The 26,918-nt window shown below is 41.6% G+C and overlaps 1 protein-coding gene across 1 annotated transcript in view; it reads left to right on the top strand.

The window, feature by feature from the left end:
• Window positions 1-26,918, top strand: part of MARCHF8 (membrane associated ring-CH-type finger 8) — a gene marked incomplete at its 3' end in the record, with an annotated part of 96,173 nt that overhangs the window by 58,838 nt on the left and 10,417 nt on the right. The window contains exons 3-4 of the mRNA XM_084265297.1: window positions 15,758-15,808; window positions 26,766-26,845. Of these exons, the coding sequence (XP_084121423.1) occupies window positions 15,758-15,808; window positions 26,766-26,845 (131 nt within the window). The remainder of the gene's footprint in view (window positions 1-15,757; window positions 15,809-26,765; window positions 26,846-26,918) is intronic.

Genomic DNA, 26,918 nt, shown 5'->3' with positions numbered 1-26,918 from the left:
TCCTGTCTTTTAATCCCTTTAAGCCTCAAGTCTCGCACCAAAACATGTCCCTCCTGAAATGTAATCCTCTTACTTTAGTTCCACTGCTATGCTCCAGTTATGCCTCTTTGCTTGGGAGTACAGGCAGCATGGTTTCTCCATGTGCCAAAGGTTGGAAAAAAATAGGAGTCAACCGCACAACTATTGTCTAAAGAAGTGTTTCTTAATCTTGAATCCCAAAATCTCAACAACACCCAAGATCCTAAATTCCATCTATTTCAGAAAAGTCTATAGATTTCTTATGCTGTGGTGCCTCACCTGAAACCCCCAAAAAAGAAATAAAATGAGGTATCTTTGAACTTGAATTTATTGTTTGTATTACTCTTTTTGCTTGCCTCCGTGCACAGGAATTGTAGGGCACCTTCTGCGTTTTCATGGATCGCCATGCTTAGAGACCTAAAGGCCACTGTACAGCTAGGGAAATACAAGGGGTATTTGGGATCACATTCACAAGTAGTGGGGACAAATAGAAAATTTTCAGGAGGGAAGATTGGTGGTTGAATGTGACCACTCTTCTGACTTGCAGGAGGCACTTACTAAGGTGTGTTTAGTGCTTTGTCAGGTGGTAAGCTCCAAGAGGCAGCTCTTCAGGCAGATCCCAAAGTCTCATACTTCATGTGAAAATCAGCGGCTTAACAAGATCCAGCTTGGAGGTTTATGTTCTGCAACTGAGAGGAATGTAAGGGAGAGATCTTGATCATGTTCTTGTTTTGGCACAGCGTGGCTGTGTGTGAAACTCACCTTGTGCAAACAACACAAACTATTCAGCCATATGCCTGTAAGAGAACACAGCTGCTGGCAGTGGCACCGAGCTATGCCATGTGAAAGAGCAGGCCAAGTGAGGGTGAATTTCACTCAGGGCATCATAATGTCCCTGTGCCTCAGCATCCTCCACTGCCAAATACCTGCCACATCTGCCTACTTCAGGATATTGATGTCCAATTCCACTTCCAGGAGTCTATTTTTCAAGAATCTGTAAATGGCAAATTGTCCTCATCACGTCCCTCATACGGTTTATCTTAGATACTGTCTTGTTCAGCTTTTATTTAGAGCTGCTCCCCAGTGCCTATCAGCAACTACAGTATTTCCCTTTGGAGAGGGAATACTGCCTCAGAAGAAACATGTTCATCATGTGCTAAAGTTTCAACCCTGAGATACAGCCTCATTCTCAGTGAGTTAGTGTGTTACCTAAATGCATGTTTGTATTGAGAGGTTCTTCCTATTTTACATCCTCTTTTTGATGTCCTTCAGCATACTAGCAGCAGAAAGTATTAAGGAACCTCAGAAAAAAAGTTCAGTTTTTTGAGTTGTTTGTTGAGAACTGGCCACTTGCCCTTTGAACATCTGCTTTTGTAATTTGCCTCTCTGCTGTACCACTCTTCTTAACTGCAGGGTAAGACTACCTGTTTCACTACTGTGAGCTGTTGGAGCTCTAAGTGACTGGAAGAGGCTGGTCCACCTGCTTTTCACTAAACATGAGGTGTTTTTTCCCTTCCATATTTCAATATCCACATCTCCTTATTTTGAGGATTATTAAAAATTAATCTGTAAGATTAATAGAGAGCTGTTATAACTACAGGGTGAACTGCACCTTTTGATCAGTTTTTAAGTTATTACCCTTTCCAAGCACTAGTCTTTCCTGCATTTTCCTCTGGAGGGATTCCCATTATTTTTGATGCTTGTTTTGTTACAGGAATCCTTGTTTACCAGCCGCAGGTTTTGATCAACCTAACAATTAGTTCAATCAAAATCCCATTGATTAATTTCCTCCTGGATGACTGTGAAAACACAGCGACATTTGTAACTTCCTCAAAACAAAGCATTTATGTATGGGATAGTGACAGGGAAGCAAGGGGATAAAATGCAGAAGACATGGCGTAAACTATACATAACCCTTGTTGAGCTGTTCCTTGCAAATCAGTCTCATTCACCTTTGGTAAATGTTGGTATTGAAACTCAAAATTGTGAATCTCCAGTGTCTGAATGTGGATCAGGATGTTGTAGTTTGAGTCTTCATGCTTCTAAGTCTCTGTATTTCAGAGCTGCACAATGCAGTTGTTCTTGTAGGTTGCATCCGTAACCCATGCTACTGTTCCATCAGTCCAGTTGCCTATACCGCAAGGTGCAGCTTAGCAGCATCAAGTCCTTCCCCTGGCACTCCTGCCTTTCCCCAGGGTGCTTATCTGTTCAGATAATCTATTTCATCTTTTAGAGAATGCCTGCACATTATCTGATATTTCTTTTTCCTTTTTTTGTTCCTGTATGCCTTCTGAAAGGCCCCTTGAAAACTAAAATCTCAGGGAGAAAATTGACATTTTGTAATATCTAGATAGGCAATATTGCTTGCCTGGGATTTGGCCTTTAAGAAAAATGGATTTCCCAAGCAGCAGTTACTTATTCTTTAATCTCCCAGAAAATACTGAGGTGGTCATTTCAAACTGAAAGGATAGTACTTACATGTAGGGATAATTTTCGCTTTTGTATTTTCAAAACTAAGAGGAATCAGAAATAGATTTTCATGAGGAGATGGGGGTGGACAGGGAAGTTTCAGTTCTGGGATCAGAATGTTGTAGTGACATCAGCAAACATGTTCTCAGTGCAATGCCCCAGGCACAAATTATTACAAATTGAGGATCTTCCCCCCTGAATGAAGCCTCTCTGCAGGTTTCTAAAGCCCGTGGTGAAGCCCCTCTTTCATTGCTTCCGTTTCTTGCACAATTACAAGTACAGAGCCTAAGACAAAACATCCTCCCTGGAGCTCTGATTTATATGTATTTCAGAAGTTATACAGAAATGTCTTTAATTATTTAGAGGTTCTTCAGTATTTATTTTAATTAAAACTACTATGTTCTAAAACAGCTGTGGAGCAGTGAGCATAGAGAAGATTGAAACCAAGCTTTTAAAATCTAGCTTTGGTGGGGGTCAATTTAAAGGCAGTTTGACGAAAGCAAATTGTGTAAGCTAATAGCCTTTTTCTGAAAACTCTGATGCAATTTCCTGTCACAAAAAAACTGCCCTCGCTCAAAGCACTAGGGAATGAAGGGCAAGAGATTTACCATGAATGTGAGACTTATTTATAACCCTTTCCCCTTGGGAAGTAAATTTTAGAAAATGCTATGTCAGCTCATGTGCAGGAATGCAGCACAGTCCCCAGTAGGTCAGCCAGCACTCTGACAGCTGCAGTTCATTTTCTGTTTCATAGGAATAAATGCAAGAGGCAGAGGAACCCAGTGAAGTGAATTGTTTAATACTACTCACATAACATCGGTACTTTTGAGCTGATGCGTGCGTGTTTCCATAAAAAACCCTCTGAAACCAAGCAGGATTTTACTGGAACTGGAGCATGAGAGTTGCAGAAAGAGAATGAGTAAATGCCTTCAGTTAAGTGGAAAAGCTTCTATTTCAATAGGCTAATGGCCCAGAGATTTTATTTTAGCAGAAAACGCAGGCGGTCCTGGGACTGCGGTGGTAAATTTAGTTCTTACGCAGCTGCTGGCATTCAGCTCATTCGGAGGCACAACCACCTCAACCCTCCTTATTAGACAGTGGCTGCACTGAAGTGTCCCAACTGGGTGAAGAGCAGGCCTCTTCTGGGAGGCTGCTTCTCTTCAACCAGTAGGTTTTGTTAGTCGCCTATCTGATTGCCTCAGCCAGACTTCTGTTGTAATCTGATGATTTGAGGATTACAGTGATGGGAAATGAGGCTGCCTTCACAGACTGCCCCTTTTTCAGCTACAGCTGCCCTGACCAGGAGTTAGGGGGTGCTCTGAGCACCATGCTCTGTATTTACACTTTTTTTTTTTTTTTTTTTCTGCTTTCATTGTTTGATTGCCTTCAGGTTGACTGCCCTACTGTGCTGGATCTCTGGGTTCATCCCTACTTTACTTAGCCAAAGAAGCTCCATTGGCTTTGGTGTTGCTCTGTTAGCTCTGCAAAGTGGTCCCTTCCTGCACAGGTTTGGTTGGGTTTTTTTTAAAGTGCCTCTGCTTCTCCCTGCTGAATGTCAAGTATATGCAGATTTCCATGTGGAAAGACATGCACACATTTTTCTAGCTGACTCTTACTGGAATTTCTTCTCTCATTCTCATGCTTTAAGGTAAATCAGTATTTTTAGAACTACTCTAGGTCTTGATCTGCTAAAGTGTGCCTACTACCAGTTGCAGTTATTGAAATACTTTTTTTTTTTAAAGCTTGTTTTTTATCTTTTTCCAGATCAGGGTGTTGATAGTGGCTCAATTTGAGTCTTCCTGAGACCACAGGCATTTCTTGTTGGTTTTGGTGGGACCACTGTGTCCACGTGGAGTGCTGATTAATTGCTTCCTCCAGGAAATAATTCATGCAAATGTGTGTGTGTCTTAGCCTGCAGTAACTGGCTTGAGTCACCTGCTTCCTGGTGTTCTTCTGAAGCTGTGGGACACAACTGTGAAGTCTTGTTACTTAGCTACAAGTCTTTTCTTTGCTTCGCTGTATTTTTTACTTTCTTTTTTAATAATCTGTTGCTTCAGCTGCCTTCATATAAAGGCTTGTCTTACTGTTGATTGCTCCAGTTGTCTGTTGCTCCACTCTTTGTATTTCTGTAGCACCTCTTACTTACAGAGGTCAATCAAACTACTGATCTGATTGATGTTAGGGATAGAATTCCTTCTTGACTTCTGTAAAGCCAGGATTTAACCTCTAGATACCGTATGTAATAACTGTTGACCTGCCAATTTTTTTAGACTGTTTCTGTATTCGTTTCCACCCATTGCTTTTCCATGTTGGCATTTTGTTTGCTTTGTTGACTGCTGCCACATTTTGAAGAGGGAAGGATCTGACATAGCTGTCTTTTCAAGAAACATTGCTGCTGAATGCAGAATGAAAAACGATGTCTTTGACAGAATGGGGATCACAATATTGCTTTCAGTACCATTATGGAAGACTTTCCCTTTATTCTGTATGGCCATACCATCTTTTTTTCTTTAATCAACAAGTCTTTAAATCAACAAGTTGAAATGACATTCCTAAAGAAACGTAAATCTCCTGTAGGATTTTGTTTTTATCCCATTGGTCTCTTGTATTGTGCTTATCTTCTCTGAGAGTAGGAAAAGTATGGAAAATGTAGAGAATCTAAATCTTCTGAGCACTTGTCTTCACCAAGAAGACTTCCTTACTCGATTTTCATTTGTGGGCATAAGCTACTGTGACAGACGTAATAAAGAAGATGGGAACATGATGTATGCATATACCAGTGATCAGTATCAGTAAACCGGATAGCATCAGCTGTTAGACATGGATTTAGGTGGTTTTAACTGACTTGCAGATACATGCTGAATTCTCATTCTGCTCCTACATCAGGAACCCACTTAATGAGTAATATATAGGAAAGACTAACGGGACACATTAAATTCTGTTTCTCTCCTTTACTTTCTCTACATTTTCATTTTGCTTCCCTTGATACTTGTGATGTATGGTGCAGTACTTCCCCTGTTCCTGGTGTATGGTTGGAAGGTAACCAGAATCAGCAGGATTTTGTCCTGTGAGTAACAGGTCCTAAACATCCTCTGAGTGAGTGCCAGAGTATCTTCTTGTGACTGAAGAATGCAGTATTTCTCAACACACCCCTTGTCTGGTGATTTCTGAAAGTTGTTTATCTGTGATTCCTGGGAATCTGCACCCTCAGTTCCTTTAACATTACTGAATATGTTGGCATGTCAAGTGCAGCACCCTAAATGTGGAAACGAAGATAATAACGACAGATTTTTTTTTTTAGGCTAAAAGAGAACTATATTTAGAATGTGTTAAATCCCTTGTGTTTAAGAGAAGAGACTCTTGCAGCTTTTAACACTGTACAAATCCTAGAATTGCTTTGGCAGGAGGAAACGGCCATCTTGAGTCACTGTTGTTCACACAGGACTCTGAGCAAAGGGAGTGGTCCCGAAAGGCAAATGTGTGAAAGCAAGAGACATACGTTGGCTTCTTCAGGTCTGAATTTGGCAGAAAGCCTTGAAGTGCACACTGTGCTGTGCTGTGGAAGGGGGTGGTCAGTGATGGCATTAGCCAGGTGTTTCAAAGCACTGCCTTACCAGGTTCTTGCCATATGCTGATAGTGTAATAGTATAGTGTCTTTATTCACAGCACCAAGCAGTGCAGAATGCTGATAACACCCATAGGTGCTCACGAATGGTGTTGTCCCCAGCAGTGGTCTTCTACCTGGTCCTGTGTAGCCTTCTCTGGGCACACACTAGTTGGCTCCAACTCAAAGTTTCAGGTGAGGTCACATGTGAGACAAACTGTGTTTCCTGACAAAATCATATAAAATGCTCTTATGTTACTGGTTAGAGTAGCCTGCTACACCTAGAGAGTTTTTTGCCTTTGGTTCTGGTATTAGGGATGGTGTTTTGGGGAAAGAAAAGGTAGGTGGCTGTGTGTATGTTTTCTATAGGTTTTTAATTTAAAAAGTTAATGTAAGTATGTACATTCACACATGCATGTTCTTTAAAGTACTTGGTGTAAATAATTGACATTTGAATTTCTTGTGTAATTTTTTATTAGCAGATTTATATTTCAAAGATGGTTGTTCTGTAGTTTATATGTGCACTGCCCTTTAAATGAAGGCTACCTTTTCTCTTGGCTGTAAATCATCTTTCCTCCCAGAGCAGTGTTTTCCTTAAGTAGTTTTGGTTTATTTCTGTAAGGATGGTTGAATGTCTTGTTTTTCTTGGATATTATTGTTTATCTGCTTGAGGGTAGGGAGGCTCTTCAAAGGGACCTGAACAGACTGGACTGATGGGCTGAGACCAATGGGATGAGGTTTAACAACAGCAAGTGTAGGGTGCTGGACAGGGGACATAACAACCCCATGCAGCGCTACAGGCTTGGGCGAGACTGGTCTGTCAGGCAGAGAAGTACCTGGGGATGTTGGTTGACTGCAGACTGAATATGAGTCAGCAGTGTGCCCAGGTGGCCAGGAAAGCCTTGTATCAAAAACAGTGTGGCCAGTAGGTCTAGGGAGGTGATTGTGCCCCTGTACTCAGCACTGGTGAGGCTGCACATCGAGTGCTGTTCTGGGCTCCTCACCATGAGCAGGACATTGAAGTCCTTGAGCGAGTCCAGAGAAGGACAGCTAGGTTGATGAAGGGGCTGGAGGGCAAATCCTATGAGGAATGGCTGTGGGAGTTGGGGATGTTTAGTCTGGAGAAGAGGAGGCTGAGGGGAGACCTTATCACCACCTACAAACTACCTGAAGGGAGGTTGTAGAGAGGTGGGCAATGGTCTCTTCAGCCATGTAACAGGAGATAGAACAAGGGGAAATGGAACAAAGCTGTGCCAGGGCAGGTTTAGATTAGGGAAAAAATTTTTTACTGAAAGAGTTGTCGGGGCCTGGAACAGGCTGCCCAGGGAGGTGGTTGAGTCACCAGCCCTGGATGTGTTTAAAAATAGGGTAGATGAGGTACTTAGGGATATGGTTTAGCATAGGATGGGAACGGTTGGACTTGATCTTCAAGGTCTTTTCCAACCTTGTGATTCTGTGTTCTCTGACCTTACAAAGAATTGTTGTAAGAAATGTAATGTGTTTAAAGCTCTCCAGAACATCATGGATTAGATTTTTACAAGGACCTCACTCTAACCAGTGTTTGGCTAAGTAACTTCTGTAGGGCCCAGTTCATCATTCACCTAAGCTTGTGTGATTGTTTAATGCTAAGGGATTTTGAAATGCTGCGGCTCAGTATATTTTGCAAACCGCATTGATGAAATCGGGAAGGTGAAATTTCAGGCAAAACCATACTGGTCCGTACTGGTCTGATAACAATATGTGCTCTTTTGAGAACTATTTTGTCATATGCTTTTGGCCATCTCATGTTAGATGTTACCAAAAATATCCTGAATGCTTTCCCAGCATTGTTTGGGAAGTGATTTCCCCAATTGCTGTAGGGAATATTGTTTACCCTTATAGTCCATGCAGTCAGAAATAGGTTAGTAAACAATCTTAGTATTTTAAGATGGAAAGGGTGTGAAGAGGACATCCTTGAGCAATGTAGAAGCAGCATGAAGTATCAGGTTTGCTTTGGGAAGGATCCTATTTTTTCAGTATTGTTCAGAATCTGTTTTTAGGTTCAGGAGGCTTTTCTAACCTTGGCTAAGAGATGGTGCTGTGACCCACTGTTTTAACAGTGTACTTTGATGGTATAATATGATTTGGAAATCAAAGAGGCTTTGTGAACCTCCTTAGTTGAGCAGAGGCAGTGATCCAAGCACATGCGTCGTGTCCAAGTTGCACACGACGTGCAAAATGCACGGCTGCCTGACACCCTGCCTGAGGAGCACATGCGACTGCACAGCCTAGTTCTGCAGCAAGCAACTGAACCTGCAACAGAGACACTGAGATGGGCCGCTGCTTAGGAGAGTTCATCTAAGCTGCAGGCTTCCTAGGTCTGTTGGTATCTTGAGAAATTCCAGATTGCCAGTTGCCTAAAGGGTTTTTTAATCTGTGAATGTTTAAAATAGTCAATCGCTTTGGCATATTGACATGTGTAGTGTTCCATGAGAATTCTAGCAGTTGCATTAAATGCAATTACCTCACAAAAGACAGAATGTTATTCCTGTTTATGATTGCTGGCTTCCTCGGTGTTTGTGTCTCTTTCTGCTGTTAAATATATGAAAGTGTTTGAAACTTAATTTTCGCTGTCACACAGGTAAGCTTAATGCATAGTGCTTCCATTATCAGGAAAGGTGTATATTTTTGGATCATGTCTTTTGTAGCTCATATAATTTGTTCCCTGAGGGAAGGATTCATTTTTATGTGTTGCATCACGTAAAGGCATGCGTCCATCTTAGGCAGGTTGTCTGGTAACAGCAAGATAAGAGCATCCATAAAACATGTTTTGGATGCCAAACTTTGCAGTCTACTTTGTTAGAAATTGGGCACGTGGCATGCGAATGTAGTAAGTGTGCAAATGAGTTTAATTTTAGCAAAATGTACCAGGCTGATGGTCTTGTGCAGAAATGAAAATTTTATTTTCTAGGCGAGGCAGCCTCAGGTCAGCATGGAGGCAGCTTTTGTTGTTATCTTCTGGCTCAAACAATTAAAGAGGTGAGATGGAGATCAGCTTTCCATTTTTGAAATGGCAGCTGGAGATGCAGGTTATCCATAATCAGATGCACTTTGTAGAGCCTTTGGAAGTAAAGCAAAGCAGTGAAAAAAGCTGGAAAAATTGTGTGTTGAAAAGTCTGGAAAACAAAGCTATGGAGGGCCCTTTTGAAGAGAGTACTCTCCTTGCCTTATTCAGTGTATGACTGGACTCAAGAGTAGATCCTGGCATCGTATCTCACATAGTCCTAAGACTGAACTGGTAAGACAGTACACAGCACTGTGCAATGAGTAAGGACTTATATGCAGGTGGACTGTATCTGTAACATGTATGGATCTGCGTGCCTGTGAGGTTTGTGTAGTATCAGGCCCTTCCATGCAAACTCTAAGTGCTAATCACAGGCAGACTGGAGATGGAGCACACTGTACTTCTGCCCACACTGTGGTGCAGACATAAGCAAGAGATTATTATTTACCTTCAACATTCTTCTGTTTGCCATGTTCTTTGAATTTCTTTTAATCTGTCTTTCTTGTTTGTGATCTCTTAGCCTCCTTGAATCTCCCCACCCAAACCCCCAAGGGGCCTGGAGTTCCTTGAACTCCACCATTAAGGCCATTTGCGCTGCTGTCTTTTCCTTTCATTGGTCTTTCTTCTCTGTTAAAGCAATAGATCTTGTAATTTTATTTCTGTTCCTGATATTTTCAGGAACAGCTGTAAGTTCAGCACCTGGAATAAAGCTTGTTAATCCTCTTATGTTTTCCTTCCAGCCTTGCTTTTTATGCCTTCAGGTTGTTTTTCCCAAGTTGTCTCGCATTATGTGAAGTAGCTTAATTTGGACATGAAAATGAGCAAGTTAGTGAGCTGACTAACCCACACTGAATTTGCTACAGATTTTCCACTGTAATGGGACATCTGAAATCTTGTTTGCTTTCGTGAATTGCTGGTTCCAGAAAATCAAGTGGTATCATCCAAGAACAGAAGATACTGGACTAGCTGGACAGGGCAGATTGTTTGGATTAATTTTTCAGTATTTATATTGGGTTTCCAGGAAGGCAAAATCAGAAATAGGTGGTGAATTTCCATAACCCTCCTCGGTTTCCAATGTCTAGGGTAAATACTACAGAAGAGCAGAGATGCAAGGCATAGATGCCATTATGGTTCTTTGATTAGATGCCATTTTTCTTACTTTCATTACTCTTCTAGCTGCACGCAAAAATCATTAATGAACCTTGATTATATTTTGTCAAGGTTTATGGACAGAAATTTTATATGAGCAAGGTTTAAAAAGTTTGCCAAGCACTGGCTTCATAAACTCTTAAATTTATTGCTCTTCCATGATGGCCTGATGACAGGCAAAGAAATAAAGACCATATTTAGTTGATATGATGCAAAATACATTTCCTAGTAAATTAATTAAATGTTGGCTTTTGTCAGACATGAGATCTGGTGCTGACAAAGCTTTTGTAATTTATCAATCCATTGGTTTTGACAAATGAAAATTTATCACAAAGCCTTCTCCCATTTCTTTCCTCTCATTCTACCCACTTCAAACAATTAAGTGTACATGCTGATACTGTCAACAACAACCACCCCCCTCACCAAACTAAAAGCATACGTTCTTTCAAACTTCTACTGTTTAGGTACAGGGTTGCGGGGCAAGATTTGCAGACATTCTGGGAAGAGGTGGTTAGGAAATCTGACACAGTTATGAAACGTCAAACGACGCTTGGGTGTGTAAGGCAGCATTTTTGTAGAACAGCTGTTCATTCATGCTCTAGTTGTGGGAGTTGGAAGAACTGAGTTTCACTCCTGAATTGCTGCTTTGCCATGCAAGGATCACGGCAGCTACTCAGTACTTCAGCACCTCACCATTTCATGCAATGCCATTCTGTGTCCTGTTCTGTAATTCTTGTAAGTTCTAAGAATGGGAATTGCTGTATGATTGGGAACAATTATTACGTGTTCATTCTCTTCTGCAAAGTTTTTTATTACGGAAAGCAACCATTTACCCAGAAGACATAGTTGAAATGCTGCCCATGCCACTGGGCCACAAGTGATTTTACTAATTACCGATCTTGTGATTAAACTATCATTGTAAAATACAATTGCAATGCACAAAATGAGATTAAAATGGCTTTCAGGTTCCAGGTAGAAAACCACAAGTAGGCAGTGTCCTGGCTAGGGTGCCCTGGCTTGCTTAACTCTGGCTCTCTTGGGCTAAGGCATAGTATTTCACTTGTAGGGATCTGTGGCTGGGTCATTGCACTAACATTATCATCAAAACAACTGAGGTTTTAGTTTGAGAACTCTTATCATTAGATGAGGATATTAACCCATTTTAATGGGTTAATAATGAAGCATAAAAGTAGTATTGCAAAATGGGAAATATAGTACCCTATAAGGTCTCTGGTGTATTAGGGAATTAAGACTTCAGGAAGCAGGTATGTGCTACGTTTGCACATAGCCATGGGTAGCTTGAGGAGGAAGGATGGCCCTCTGGTTCTCTCTGTACTCCCTTTACAGTGGGAAAGAAAATAAAAATCTCCTTGCTAAATGATTAGGATCTGGCTTGCTCTTTCTTCTCCAGGTCTACAAGCAGACATGAAGATAAGTTTAGTTATTAGCCATACTTAGGATTGACCATAGGTGTAAGATATGTAGCCAGAAGCCACACAAGCTGTGAGACTTGATTCCTCTGTTGTCTTCTATTTGTCTGTCTTAATAACTGGAAGCCAAAATGTTTCCAAGCAGGGATGAAAAAACCTGTAGCTCTGAATATGGAAGACTGAGGTAAAAGGGAGGATGAGAGGGAGGTGATGGCTTCTAGATCTCTGAACTGAGAAGGGAGAGGTGTCATGCAAGGGTAACCAGGGAATGGTGGCGGAAGGGAAAATGAGCCAGCAAGGTTGGAGAAGCCAAGGTAGAGAGCCCTGTGGGACAGCAGGTATGAGCTGAAGCAGCTGCCAAAGGAAGAGGTCAGCTCTGTGACTCACAGGAGGGAGCAAATTCCAGGGGACAACAGAAAAAGAAAGGCAGGTTGGGCAGGGGATTCAGGCAATTGCAACCAAGTGCATCCAGAGTTTAGAGAAGCATATCACTGTAGGAATGGCTAGCATTTTTTCTGTTTTTCAGTCATTTCCCTAGAGCCGGGCTCTGATAGGGACCTCAGAGGAGCAGCAGCTGGCCGTGAGTGGCTCAGGAGAAGTTACAAGTTGCACTTGTAATTTTTTCCTATCTAGATTCTTTCAAGTGCCTGCCAGGTGGTTCTAGTTGAGTAGGATGATTTTGAAAGGCAGGATTCCTATTATCCCATACCAAAATACCGATCTGCTAAAGTAGAATGACACTTGCTTTAACTGGTAATAATTGTATGGTAGGTGCTGGCAGATGTTGCATTTGACTTGACCTTTCATTCAAGTGAAAAGACTAACACTTTTGCAAGAAGGAAGGAGAGCTTGTTTGGAGCTGTAATTACCAGACTAGAGTATGTCTTACTGTGCAATGGGAACATACTAGAAAAAGTGTCTGAAGATCTTTATTTGCTGGGTAGTGATAGTGCCATAATAGAAGCTTGGCCTTGCCATTCCCATGCCAGATTCTCTATCATCTTAGGCTAAGACAGGGTCAGTTGGTATCCAAGGGCTGAAGCAGTTTTATCTGGGTGACAGGGCTGATTGGCAGTTGGCAGCCCATCCAGACTGCAAAGTATTATTTGCAACTCTGTTTTGGGTCCGGTAGTGGCTGTTGGGTCAGTTGTAACTCCTTGAAAATATGGCTGAGTTGGTGCTTCTCTTCCTTGTCAATCTAAGTAGCTCTTACAGTATATAGATTTTGCCCAACCTGTGCTAAGGCCGTAGTGAATTTTCCTGTCGACTTTATGGATGTCCCAGCTTTATGTGGTAAAGAAACTGAGATGTGAAAGAGCACTTAGGTGGCTAGGAGTCCTTTAGAAATATCACCAATGTGTGTGTATGCACTCAGTAACCCTTAAGGCAATATTTTTCAAGACCACTTTTTTATTTAAAAATGATCACTCTTTCAATAACAAAACCAACTGTTCACAGTTATCTACTGACTGAAACCTCTGATAGGTATGTTTCCAACGTAGATCAATAAAGGTAATGTGAGCATCTGTCTCTTAGGGGCTGCTGACATCCATCCGATAAAATCAGTTCTTGGAGCAGAGGAAGAAAGACTGGTTTCTGTGGCACAGCTAAGAGTACGTTTGCTCTGCATCATTTACCATGTTGTGCAAATATAGGTCTTGTCCTCCAGCCTGTTCATGATTACTGAATTTTAACACATCCTTTTCAACACAGGTGTCTCTGTAAATTCAGTCATGCTCCCTTGCAGGCATCTTCTTCAGCTAGACAGCAGTATTTGAGGAGCTTGAGTTAATGTGAAGAAACCTCTGCTCTGTTTAACTTTGTCTTTAGAAATTTCACCCAGAAGTCTTTGACACCTAGGGCTAGGATTTGAGACTGTCCTTTGTTTGAAGCTGTATGTGTTGCTTCAGGCAGACTTCACAACCACATGTCCCACTCTATCGTTTTCCCTTGTCTCACATAGCCTTGCTTTGTTTACCTCCCACACATCCCTAGAAGGCCAAGCTCAGCCTGCTTCCCCTCCCCCCCACCTCACATACATGCAATGACAAGTCTTTGTGTTTGCCCGCTTGTGTTGGTTTCTTTTCGTCATAGCTTGAGAACATGTCCCTGCCCCCTTTTTTCTTTCTACCACCTTCTATAGCTTCAATGAACTTTTTTTTCTTCCCCCGTTGCTATAGTTACACTGCCTTTGAAATCAGCTAGGTCTTTCCCTTATGGTTGGAGTAAATTCTTAGCCATACTGGTTCTGGCCAATGTTAGTCTTCACATAAGCATCACATCCATATTTTGGGGGGTCTTTATGTGTTTGTTCCAGGAATACTGTGACCTATGTAAAAGTTCATAGGCACCTTGAAAATCAAATTCAGCTGTGCAGTATGCAAATCTGGCATTCAAGTCAATGGTACTTTAGGCCATAGCTATTCTAGAGCTTAAACTCTTCCTTGCTGATTTTTAGTTTGGCCATCGGTCAAAGCTGGCAGGGGACTCCCTGGTCACTTCTCTTCAGTTCTTCTGAAACACTGTTTTACTGTCTTCAGGATACTCAAGCTCCTGCAAACAGCAGGTTTCAGAACACTGTCTTTGTTTTCTCACATTGTTAAGGAAGAAAGTGCAATTTATATCTGTCAACTCAGGCAGTGCCAAAGATTGTGTTGAGTGGTGGCTGGTGTTGTAAGGAGGGGACAGCTTGATTGTGTAAGCACATGCTGAAGTTTTTGCCTTGCCTTCTCTTTTTTCACTGCAAAGCTTTGAACTTGCCCCTGGGGTTGTGCTGTAGGAAGAAGCGTCTGGGAGCACAAGGATCGCAAAATGTGGGCATAGCACCTGGGTGCCCAGCCAGGCTGACGAGATGTGGGGTTTAGTCTTTGAAAGCATTGAAAGTCACGTGAATTGTAACAACCTATAGGCGGGGGGTCTGAAACCAGTGTGCTATTATCTAGACTGATCTAGGACTAACAGCCTATGGTTTAGCCATATGTCCCTGTTCGTCATATATGCAAGACTTCTGATCAGTCAATGCCAATGAAAACTGGAACAGGATGCTGTCAACCTCTATCTAATAGGTTAAATTCTCATCAGGGGTAAAGGTGAAAAAGTTTGGCTCCTAAAATCCCAGATTAAAAGTTGCAGTTCTACAAAGCTTTTACCCACCATAGAACCCATAAGAGTAAGTAGTAAATCTATCCTTTTTTTCAGAGGGTTTAAACCTCAAACCAGTTTGCAAATGTTATGACTTGCTCTGTTTAAAATATTTGTTTAGAAAAAAATATATTTCTGTTGGATTTAATTCAGAAAAGCTTTTGCAGACCAATTTCTAGGCTCTTTCCTGTAGAGCAAGTGTATCCAGTTACACTTAACAGCAAACTGATACTCAGAAACCAGGAACCCTTGAAGCATGAAATGTCTTGGTGAAATGTACATTTTGTTTTAGTAGGGATTAGGATTGTCATCCTTTTCAGGGTCTGTATTCTGAAAAGTGAGCAACAGATGCAGTCACACTGATTTCAGTCTTGAGAACTACAGCTTCTGCATTTCCGTCTTGTATGATATTTCCAGCTTAATTCTGAGTTCTGTAATAGGATATTTCTCATTATTTTTGCTTTTTCTCTCCTGCCATAACATGCATGTGGTTATTCACAACTGTTTCTGGACATCACTGCAGTAGTTTTGTTTTTCTTTAAGCAAGAGCTTTCAGTTTTAGCAGTTGGATGTTTGCCTTTAGATGTCAGTGAAGCAGGGCTGAGAAATATCCTTTTCAAAATAGGTGCCATCTGAGAAAAGGGCTTTGCAGTATTCATAGAGAGAATAAATCATTGTTCTAATATTTCTCAGTTTGCACTTGCCTTTCCTAGATGACTTTTTGCAAGGTAATATCTTGTTAAGCAAAGAAAGCAATTTAGTGATTATCGTAAATCAGGCTGATGTCAATAGAAGCAACATCTGTATGACTTTCTCTATGGAATTTGGTTTCTAACACCAGCTTTAAAATATTGTCATAATTGTCATTTGTTGCTGCAGTGAATCCTTTTCTTCCTTTTTCAGAATGAGAAGGCTTTGGGGCATTCTGTGAGCCGATCTAGTAACATCTCAAAGGTATGTTCCTCGATATAACTCAATCTTGGATAAACCTGGGGATACTGGCATTTTGTTTGTTTCAAAACTGGGGTGATATATGTGACAATGTAACCAACACAAAATGCTTCTACACTGTCTGTCATTGATAGTCACTCCTGAAACATTAGAACTCTGGTGTTTTGCAGACTCTTTTTACAGGTCAAATGAAATGGAAGCTACAGTAGGTTTTCCCTTTCGCACTGTCAGCCTCCTTAGCTTGGTAGTTGCAAGATAGATGACAGATGCCTGAGATCTTATCTGGGGGGGGGGGGGGGGGGGGAGGAGGGAAATCAGTCCAAAAACATTGCTCAAGTATGTTCTTCTATACCATAATCTATGCAATGTAATGTTCTCTGTAAGGTATGTATAGCCATGCATCCCATAATATGCATTGCGTATGTGGTTTAACATTATTTTATTGTCACTTAAACACTGGAGTGTTGTTAGCATCGTGAAATGTGTTGTTACCTGGGTGTGACTGTGTAAGCATTTTAAAATGTTTGCTATTATAGGCCTTGATCTTGTAAGGCTCTACCCATGCTAGTCACACTTCAGTATAGCTGATGGACTCATCAAAGGCACAACTGCTTTGTTATGCTGCTATGAAAAAGCATCTTCTGTCCAAGATAACTAACTACAACACATACCCTACTACTACTTCTGCATTGCAAATAAGAAGATTTATAATTTTGCGGAGGCCTGACACCTTTTTTGCTTAATACAAGTGCAGTTGCTTAAAGCCTTCTTGCAAGCAGGGCAGTGCTCTTTTTCATGGGGTGCATAAGCCTCAAATCTTCGTTAACACAGTTGATGTTGCTGGTAATAGTGACTTTTAATGAGACTGAGTCATTATGGCTGTGACAAGCTCAAGTCCCTTTTTTCTATTTTGGGTACTTCAGGATATAGAAAGTTATTCATGCATATCTCCAGCAGAGGAAACAGTGTCTGCCCTTAATTTACAGTTTCTACAGGCACAGACAACTTGCAATTTGTAATAGAAAGGCAAGATTACTGGGTGTCTTAAATAATGAGCAGGACAGCTGTCCAGTGCAAAAGGTATTGACCAAGCTGAAGGTGGTGTTATCATAGAATGAGGCAGGATTGTTTTGCATTCAGTATCAGAAAACGTGTTCACAGAAAGGGTTTTGAAATAAATCCACGTGAGTATAAATTGTCATCTGTGCTTTTCTAACATTGACTGTGCCTCTTCTGTCTTACCCTGGCTCTTCTCTTCTTAGGTATTCTTAGTTGAATTTCAGGTGTTGTTCAGCAGAGATGGTAGTTTTATCATTAAGAGTCATTGTACTATTCCTTGAGTGTCTGAAATTCAGCACAAGCCTTTTGGCAACAGCAGTGTGGTACCCATATGAAGCCACACAGTTCATTCTTAGTGCATCAAGAACTGGTAGTGTGGCAGTGCAGTGGGAAGGACCTCACACTGTGGCAAAGCACTCCTGGGAGTACTGGCAAGTGAGACGTCAATATTTGCATTCATCTTGAAACACTGAAACATTCAACGTGATTGCTGTGTGTTACAAAGTCTGAAGTTCTCAAGAAGAGCAAAAGTCAGCTTTGGCAGTTCAATGAGTTGCAAACAAGAGTGCATTGATGTTCTTACTGCTCCTCTGTCTGCTCTGTGTCTGATCCATTCTGTACACTTACTCCACTCTGGAGATAACTGCTAAAAAGGGAAAGAGGTGGAAGTCCTATTGGTGAAATCAGTCCCCTTGATTTGCCTCATACATCCAAACACTGCCGTGAACATCCAGGCAGTTCAGTTTATTTTGCAGTGTACAGGTGGGTTGGATGTTGCAAGCAATTTGTAGGACAAAACAGAAAAGATTATAGTCATGGGATGCTGTGTGGAAGCTTAAGTACATGGAAAATTTTTCATTAGTTCTGAGGTTTAATACAAAAGTGCCTTTTATTTCTGTTTAGAATAGTGTAACTACCTGGCCAATAAGGCAGATTGAGTACACACAAAGGAAAAAGTGTGGAAATGCTTGGTTGCCTGTACAGCCCTTTCTGAAATCCATAGAGCTTGTTGATATTACAACCATTTTAAAGGAAGCTATTTAACCACAATTGAGTTTAATCAATTATATGCTGCATTTCCAGATATGTTGATGTGTGTGTGTGTGCAGAAATAATGATCATGCTTCCTACAAATTACTGTTTCAGCTATTATTTCTTTTGCCCAGAACTAGCTTACGGCATAGCAATGTAGCAAATCTACTACAAATGCTTGGCAGTGACACTTGATTCAAAGCCTTTCTGGTGCTGATATGTCATTATAAACCCACTGTGATTATTACTGTGTATCTTTTCACTGCTCTCAGTTGCACAGTGCAATAGGAGTGGAAAGGATTGAGTCAGAACTCAGCCTCTAGCCAAGAAAGGATGCTGTGTTACTCGGTGTGACCAAGGAAGGCAATGCCCTACAGCTAAAAGTGATCAAGGAAGGAGGCAAACAGATGGTGCCACTGAAAATGAGATCAGCTGGTAGAGGTAGCAGGACCTCTCCAAACATAGACCCCAGGTGTTGGGGCCAGGTGGAGCCATCCCTTAGGAGGAAGGGGCAAAAAGGCAGTTCTCCAAGAGGCAGATGCTAAGAGAGTCTGAAGAGATCCTAGTACATGTGGCCAGGCCAAGAAAAAGCAATCACCTGAATATTTAGCTAGGGATGGAAGCCAGAAGCAGCAGAAAAAGGAGTAGGGGAATAAGATGTAGGAGGATCTTCATATGGTGCCATTAGCTTTTGTACAGTCTGTTGCACGCTTGGGGATGTGGCGTTCCTCCAGGCTTTTCCTTGCTTTTTTTGTGTGTATATTTCAAACACTGCTTTTAAATAGGCTCCACAGGAAACGTTTGAATTTCTGGAATATTTTCTATGTTCATTTTGAAATTTAAGTAAAAAAAGAAGTGTTGAAATGATGTTAGTCATGGGACTTGGACACTGCCTGATTCCCAGCACGCCCCAATCAAGCACAGTGATGCTTATTGAAACACCCTCAATTGGCACAGAGGTGTACAGCCCAGACCCACATTTCAGCCGATTACCCTAAGCCAACATTTTTGCCAAGAAGCCACCATTCACTGGTAAATGCCTTCATCTTACAAGCCACACAGAGAAATAATTAAGCTTTATAGAGATTCATCTTCTAAATATAGATTAAATTGACCCTAAAGCACAGCTAGTCACTGAAAGCAGCAAAAAGCAGGGATTTTCACAGTGGTGAAAAATGCCCTCTGCTCTTAGGTAAAAGAATTGAGCTTACAAGCAGATTAAACAAGGTCACTAACAAAGCTTGTCTTTAAACAGTTATCCTCAAATTAGTGATATTGTTTAGCTTTAAACTGCCTGGAATATCCTGAAACTGATGATATGATGTACAGAGATATCTTCAGGTCATCTGTGTGCTGTTCCTGTCATCTCATTGCTCTGGAGGGCTGATTTTAGCATAGTGGGGTAGCACTTTGTAGTCTTATTTTCCTGGCCTTTTGAAGGGTAAACTTTGAAAATGCTAACACTGGGGTCACAGCAAAGGAAGAAAAAGTGAACTCCTTAAAAAATCTAAATACTTGGTCTTTTCTGAAGGCCTGCACGGTTTTATCTTTTGAGCAGAAGCACACTGTAAAGTATTAAATTATTCTTGGGCTGAATGGCAGCCAGTGCAGACGCAAAGTGGTAGCCTAAGCTTGCTATGAAATTTAAAATCCATTTAGGCTGTTCATCAGCTTGGAACAGATTTAGAAAAGCATATGAATACACACGTCCGCTGTTGCCTGAAGCTTTGATGGATTCAGTGAGCGTTCGTCTGTAGAAAAGCAGTCCAGGTTTTTCAGTCACAGAGCTTAGCTATCCTGTAGTCTATCAGATGACCAGGGCTTACTGAAAAGAACTGCTGCTCGGAGGTGTTCTGTACAGACACATGAGCCTGGGGGTAGGGAAACAGAAAAATCTTTAAAAAAAAAAAGAAAAAGAAAAAGGGAAAAAAATCCTTCTACTGAGTTATTGGGGAAAGGAAAAGACAGGAAAAATTGTATAGTGTGAAGATTAAGGTATGGTCTTTTCCCCACCCACAACAGCAAGTAATCTCATGCTGGGGCACAGTGCAGTTATGTTTGTAAGGACTTTGATAGTCCCCCTCTGCTGTGATAAATGCCGTCTTCAGGGGCTAGATTCTTACTTCACATAGGTATGAGGGCACCCTGTGAAGTAGCAACTGCAGGAGTTTCCTCTCCTCTTTTATTCCCTCAGCCTATTCAAGGTATTTTGAGGAAGATTTTAAAGTCAAATGGCTTGCTGCTTTTTTTTTTTTTTTGCTTCTGCCTGCAGAACCTGTGCAACTGTTACTGGGCTTAGTCAACATTAATCCTGTGCTATAGGCAGGTTGGATTACACTTGGGGAGATTTTCAAAAGATAGATAGCCTTCTTTCTCTAGTGCCTATGGCTCTGGTGTCTCTAGAGAAAGGTCATGCCAGAATCCTTCTTTTGATTTCTTTAGGAAGAATGACGGGAAGCTGACTTCAGCTTCACTCCTAGTTCCTAGACATAATTTTAATTATAGTCATGTACATTATATAAAATGTGGAAGAAAGTTTTTCCAGCAGCTGACTGCAGTTTCCTATTGAATTGTTGCCAAAATTATATGGTGGAGTTGATCATCCTGAAAATTTCACATGCCTCTTTCTCAAACTTATTCCCCATCACCCATTACACACACACACACACTTCTTTCTCTTTTTTATTTTTTTTAACCGCTCTCCATTCCAATAGTGTGTCTTATCCCAGCTAAAAACCACTTGATTTTAGTATGTGGTGGAAGTCAGAATGGCATGAGTCTGGTAGGGACAGCATAATAGTGAAGACCACAAGTTACTGACGTTGGATCCTGCTATATTGGTATTTAGGAAAAGCTTTCACAAGCAGCCTGTCAACAGGGCTGTCTGCCCTTCTCAGCATCCAGTCTGTCCATGGCTGTCCTGTTCTGGCTATCTCAAGTGTCAGCACGGCTGGTTGGTCTCATTGCACTGCTGCCTGGGTGTGCATGCATGCAATGAAACAACCACATCTGTTGCACAGATAAGCTTTGGAGACTTTACAGCTGCAGAGCACTTCAGAGTGAGTCATGAGCTGACATGCACATGGAATACAGCACTTGGCTGAAAGCATGAAAACACAAATATTTTGCATCCTGGTGGATGGCTGGAGCCAAGTAATTACATTTGTTCTGCAGTGGCTCAAGAGAAATGATGAATGTGTCCCTTGGGTTTAATCGAGACCTCCCTGCTTTACTTCAGCCCAGGCTCAGGACTTCTCAGCCCAGCAGGCAGAAATAAGTTTTTCCACTGTGGATGAGACAGAGCTGGGGCTGCACCTGTCATAGGGATGGGAGGTGAATGGGGCAGGAGTGGCACGCAGAGTCAGATCCCCTGGGACTCTTCAAAAATATCCTTATCCCATTGTGAAGACTAGCCAGGTTAGCTATGGAGTGCCTTGCAGTGGCACTTGGTGCCTTTTTAACAAGGCCCCGTCACTGTTGTTTTCTTTCCTAGATCACCTTCTACACTTAGATCCTGCCAGAGGAACCAGTATGAGGTAGCTGGTCTTGGTTTCTGTGGTGTAAACTAAGGAGAGAGCAGAGCCTGAAGCTTTTGCTGCCTCTGGAGATGTACCACCCAAGATAAGTGGCTGCCATCTCCATTTCTAGCAGCAGAAACACACATTTAAATAGGATCTGCGCACAAGAGAGAAAACATCTCTTTGGCAATGAGTTCTAAAAGACAGGGTGTGGTAACTGTCCATCTGTCTTTACCATGTGATTCTGCCACGTTCATCATTGTGATGTGGGATGTGGTAGTATCAGGAGAGACAAAACTCCTGGTGGCCCATTGCAGACCGCAGCACCGTGATCTCCTCGCTGAAAAAGCGCAGGGTGGATTGTTTGTGGAGGGAAGTAATTAGAGGTGGTGGGCCTCAATTGCTGATTGTGCGTGGGACAGGACAACTCCAGGGCAGTGATGGGAGATGTCTCCACTGAGACAGCACCTACTATGATTAGCTGTGTAATGATTAGCTCTTTAATCCCCAGAGGGACTGGTGGTAACTGGAGTTGGCTCAGTGGAAAAGACCATGACTGTGCTCCCATCGTTCTTACAAGGAACAGAGGGAGAGACTGCTGCAGTGGTATAGTGGCACTTGAGACTTCTTTTAGCATCAGTCCTCTTGACAGCAGGTACAGCTATCTGTTAAGATTTTTATTCTCTCTTATTTTTTTAACCCAGCAGAAGAGCATAGTTTTGAAAGGGGTCCATGACTGTAAAACAAAGGCAAACCCATAATCAAAAGGCCAGGTTGAAATCTGGGTGGTGGAATATTTGGCTTCTTGCTCTATTGCTAAATCTGTGTTTGTCTGAGGCTCCTTGTGCTGCAACTCCTCCTCAGTAAAAGACTTAAAATTGTGCTGCTTTTCTCTAGGTCTTTGCCCAAAGGAAAGGTGTGCTCCATTGTTAAACGTGCATGGTGCTTAGTATGCTAGTTCCAGGATTCTAGATGATTTTTTAGCACAAATAGTAGGGTCACAGTATTGGTTTTAGCCATATGAAAAGATGAAGTTTGCAGTTGTGGGAAAAATCTTATTTTCCTTCCTTCAGCCTTCCATTTGGTGGAAGAATTATTCCAGCATTGTTTCTATTTTTTTTACCTTTAATGAATAATTTATTAAGGTTCTTAGAATGTAATATGCCCTGTTCCTTTAAAATAAGGTATAATTGTTAGTACAGAAGTACAGCCCGGAGTGAGACAGCAGCAGCTATACCCAGACGTACCATCTCACATAAGCTGTTTCCTTGGAATATGTCCAAGCCATTGACATGTTCACTATGGCTCACTTCAAAGATGACATTATTTTCTGAGGCAGGGTGGGGTTTTTATTTTTTGGTGTGCAGCATGTCATCACAAGTAGGGAGTCAGAAAAGGTGGAGTTTTTTGACCAGCAGATCACATGGTTCTTGGAGAGGGGTCAGAATGAGAACAACCAGCTATGTCAGCACATTATATACACACACACATACATGTATATATGCATGCACACATAGGCACAGATATATATATATATATATATATATATATATATCTTTCTGATGGCAACCCTCCAGAGAGCTGTAGGCTTCCAGGGATTACTGCCTTCGGAGTCACTGTGATTATCTAAACACCAGTGCAAAAGGCCACACTGTGACCTCACTGAATTGCATTAGATGGGAATGTCAATATACACAATGAACTAACTATTGACCTTTAGTCCTGAGCTATTTTAGGTAACCAGTCTGGCTGTGCAGGGTAACTCACTAGCACATAGCTCCAAGGCTTGTCGGTGGAGGTGATATTCCTCCACGCGAAGGGCATCAAAATCACAGAAGAAGTCACTGAATGTAAGTGATTCTGAGGCTGGAACAGTGAAATTCAGGCTGTCATGGCTTGGCCTACCCATCACATAATGAGCATGGCAGAAACCTCTTATGACAAGGAGTGCTTTAACACCTGCTGATGCTGTCACTGTTGTAAGTAGCCACTTCAACCAAAGGTGCTTCTACTTTGGAGGCCACTGCTGGACCACTAAGAATGGAGGGTGTGTCAGAAGCCACCAAGTGGTGAAGGCTTTGATTGCTTATTTTCCTAACCTCTTCAGAGCTGAGCCTCCTGTGGAAGCAACATCAGAGCTCCAGGCTATCTGGATCTGCCTCTCTGTTGCATTCACCCACCACATTGCCTCTTCTTTGCTCTATTCTGGCCCAATGCTGCCAGTGTTTCTTTTTCTGTGGCCTCTCTCTTCCTGAGAGCTGCTTATCTGAGTTAGTAAACACAGGCAAGTTGTGGGGACTCTAGAGCATCAGCTGGATGCACCTCTGCTTCTAGGACTGGTAGAACTGTTGGGCTTTTGGCAGCAGCTTGTGTTTTACTTTGCCCTTCTCTTGTCAGTGAGTTGTGTCTCTACCCTGAGAGGCTCATTGCTTTATAATTGACTTGTGTTACTCTGGCAGCTGAAGCTAGGGCAGTCATTTGCATTAAACAAGCTCAGTAAAACAAGTGGTTAGTTTTACCTCACCTCAGTATCCTAATCTGATTTGCAGTGCAGCAGTGTAAATAGTTTCACGGGCAAAAAGCATGGGAGGAAAGGTGGACAGACTGAGAGACCTGAGGCTTATTGAACCATGGCTTTTGGTGTAGCTACAGCTTACGTTAGCTTAAACCAAGGATGAGGCATAACTTCCTCTAAGGTTTTGACATTCCACTTTGTAGTGCCTTTCCAAGTGTGTTAACTTCTGTTCACATTTTGGTTGCATTTGCATTATGGATAGATAGAGCAAAGGACCTCCTGTTTTGAAGGAGGAAGATAGGAGGAAAAGGCCTCAGATGTGGGGTGTTTGCAAGCTGTCCTGAGCAGTGCTGGCATCTAGAAACAGAACAGTAAGCTTGAAATGCAAATGAAATTCCAGAGTTTCTTGTTTCCCAGTCTTTTGATTTCCCAAGTGGCAAGACTGCGACGTCTGGGTGCCAGGCAATTGGATCAAGAAACCAGTAGTATGGTTTCAGAAGGGAAGTTTTGGATCATTAGATTGTCACATCATGTATACTGCTGTCTTTGATTTTAAAGCTTCATTTCTAAAGTGAAGAAGTAAAAAGATTGGATTCATCGTAAGGAGGTTACCTTCTGTGGTTTGTTCATAACATAAAACCTGGGACAGATTTATTAATTGATTTATTACTTCAGTTCCAACAATATATGGTTCTGTTTCCATGGCAGAATGCAACATGCTGGTTTAGTGGTTTAATATTTTGGTTTTAGAAGATTCCTAAATATGTCTTTTTAAATAATTCATTGTTTAAGTCTTACTGAATTATCATTTACATAATTATAGCAGCAGATTATAGTGTGTCAAGTCTTTCACGAACTTGTCAGTCTTTCTTAAAGAAAAATAATTCCTGCACAAACTGTTTTTAAAAGACAGGATTTGAAGCCAGAGACGTACCTGTTTTTAAGAGAGGTTAAGCATCAAATAGAGAGCAAATTTCCAAGTAATACCTGAATTCACTGTATAGTCAGCATTCTTATCATTAGCATGTGTAAAATGTAAAGAATCATAGTGTCTAGGATAAAGCCAATAGTTGATCTTTAAGCCTTTAATTTGTTTTGTCACAGTCACTCCATGGTTCAGTTTGCTTTCCTGCCCAAGGTTATTTTCTTGGGTTTTTTATTCTGTACATGTAACTAGCTAGGTGGGATGAGAGATAAGTTACAGTGTGTTGCTACAGATCACAAGGTACGTGTTTGAGTCTTTCCCTGAACTCTTGCAGACCCAGCAGTAAATGTATACTTGTTTTTCCAGGCTCGGTGCACCTGAGACATACCAGTATGAGGCCAAATCCATTGCTCTTTGTAGTGCTGATGGCTAGAGAAAGAAATCCTTAACGGATGAGTCCTGCAGCACAGAAAATTATGGTTGTGTGCTAGCATGTGTATCCTAGCATATTCATCTTCTCTTGCAGAGAAAGAATAGTATAATAGGTGACAAGGAACGTTTTGCTATGAGAGTGTCAAAGCCTGCAGCAGCCTTTTATAAGTATACCAGAGGGGCTTTTAATAAATTAAGTGTAGGATTGAAGAGTCCAAATATCATCCAAACAGTGATGTCTGAGCTAGCTCTGGCATCTCAGTCGGAAGTATTGAGCTGAGCACAGCATGCTTCTGTGGCAACACACCTTTCATGACCTGAGGTCTCTCCTAGTCTGGCTTTGAGCACTTTGGGCCCAGGTCTGGGCTGGCTGTGCTGGCTTTTTGTGCAGCCCAGCATGGTGTTGACACTTCTGTTGTTGTGCTGATTTCTTTCTTCCTTCCTGGGTTTTAGGCTTTGCTCTGCAGATCTAAAGAGCTGTAAACCTTTGTCTGAATTTTTAAATTTGAAGTGTTTTACAGCATGGAATGAGCCACATGGTCTACCCAGCAGCTGTGGAACATGGGAGAACCAGGTTTAAAGATTCTCTGTGAGGGGTTATCAACACAGGTCATCTCCTTGCCAAAGCCTCTAAGAAGAGTAGCTGAGAGGTTTCTGTTAGTGACCCACAGAATATAGCACTAGAAAGAGCCTATAATAACAGCCCATTGAGTCCTGACTCTGAGAAAGTGATTGTTCTTGCCAGATTGATTTTAGAGGCTTGTCTGTTAAGTGTTAACTATGCCAAAAGCTTAGCTGTGGTTTTTGAGTGAGTTCAGCTGAATTCTGAATTATTCAGTTATTCAGTTTCTCACTGTACTCTTGTTGGGTCCTACCAATGTGACTCTTGCAACATCTCTTCTCCAACTTGGTGGAAGACCCTGTCAGAATAAGAGCAGGATGAAAAGCCTTGCAAAGTACAGAGTACTTCAGGGAATGGTCTGTGTTGGCAGATGGTGCATATGTAAGTCCCCAAATAGTGTTTGAGTTACTGAATTACTGACAGCTCTGTCCTGTGAAAAAAACCTGCAAGCCTTTAATCTCTTGTCATCATTATAAGTGGAAGCTTATTATGTGGTAGCTAAATTCTGACTAGTCTGTACACACACCTCCATCTAATTATTCTAATTAACATAGAATTCCTTATTTCCTAGGCTATTGTTTCATGCAGTGTTTGACAGCTGGCAGGATCTGCTCTAGAGGTGGCTGCATTTGACCTTGGGGGAAAGCGTTTCTGGTCTGATTACTACTTTTCCAAGGATGAAGCTGTGTGACCTCCCTTTTTAGCATTTGACAATAAAGCCACTTTCTTGCAACTAGCCCTTGAATATCCAGTGTGGAGTAATACCTGACTCCATATGCTGTGTTTAACCCTAAAGGTGATTGCAGTGCATGTCAAGCTCTTCTGACTTGTTTTTTGTTTGTTTAAATTTACTACAGGCTGGAAGTCCAACCTCTATCTCTGCCCCTCATAGCTTCTCTCGGACTTCTGTTACACCATCCAACCAGGACATCTGCAGGTAAAGTGTGTTGTTTGCATGGCTGTAGTGAGGCTCATATGAGGTTCAAATTAACTAAAAACAAACCTGAAAA

Source organism: Gallinula chloropus (assembly GCF_964237585.1).
Source record: "Gallinula chloropus genome assembly, chromosome: 5".
NCBI classification, from domain to species: domain Eukaryota; kingdom Metazoa; phylum Chordata; class Aves; order Gruiformes; family Rallidae; genus Gallinula; species Gallinula chloropus.
This window is presented reverse-complemented; position numbering and strand designations above follow the sequence as displayed.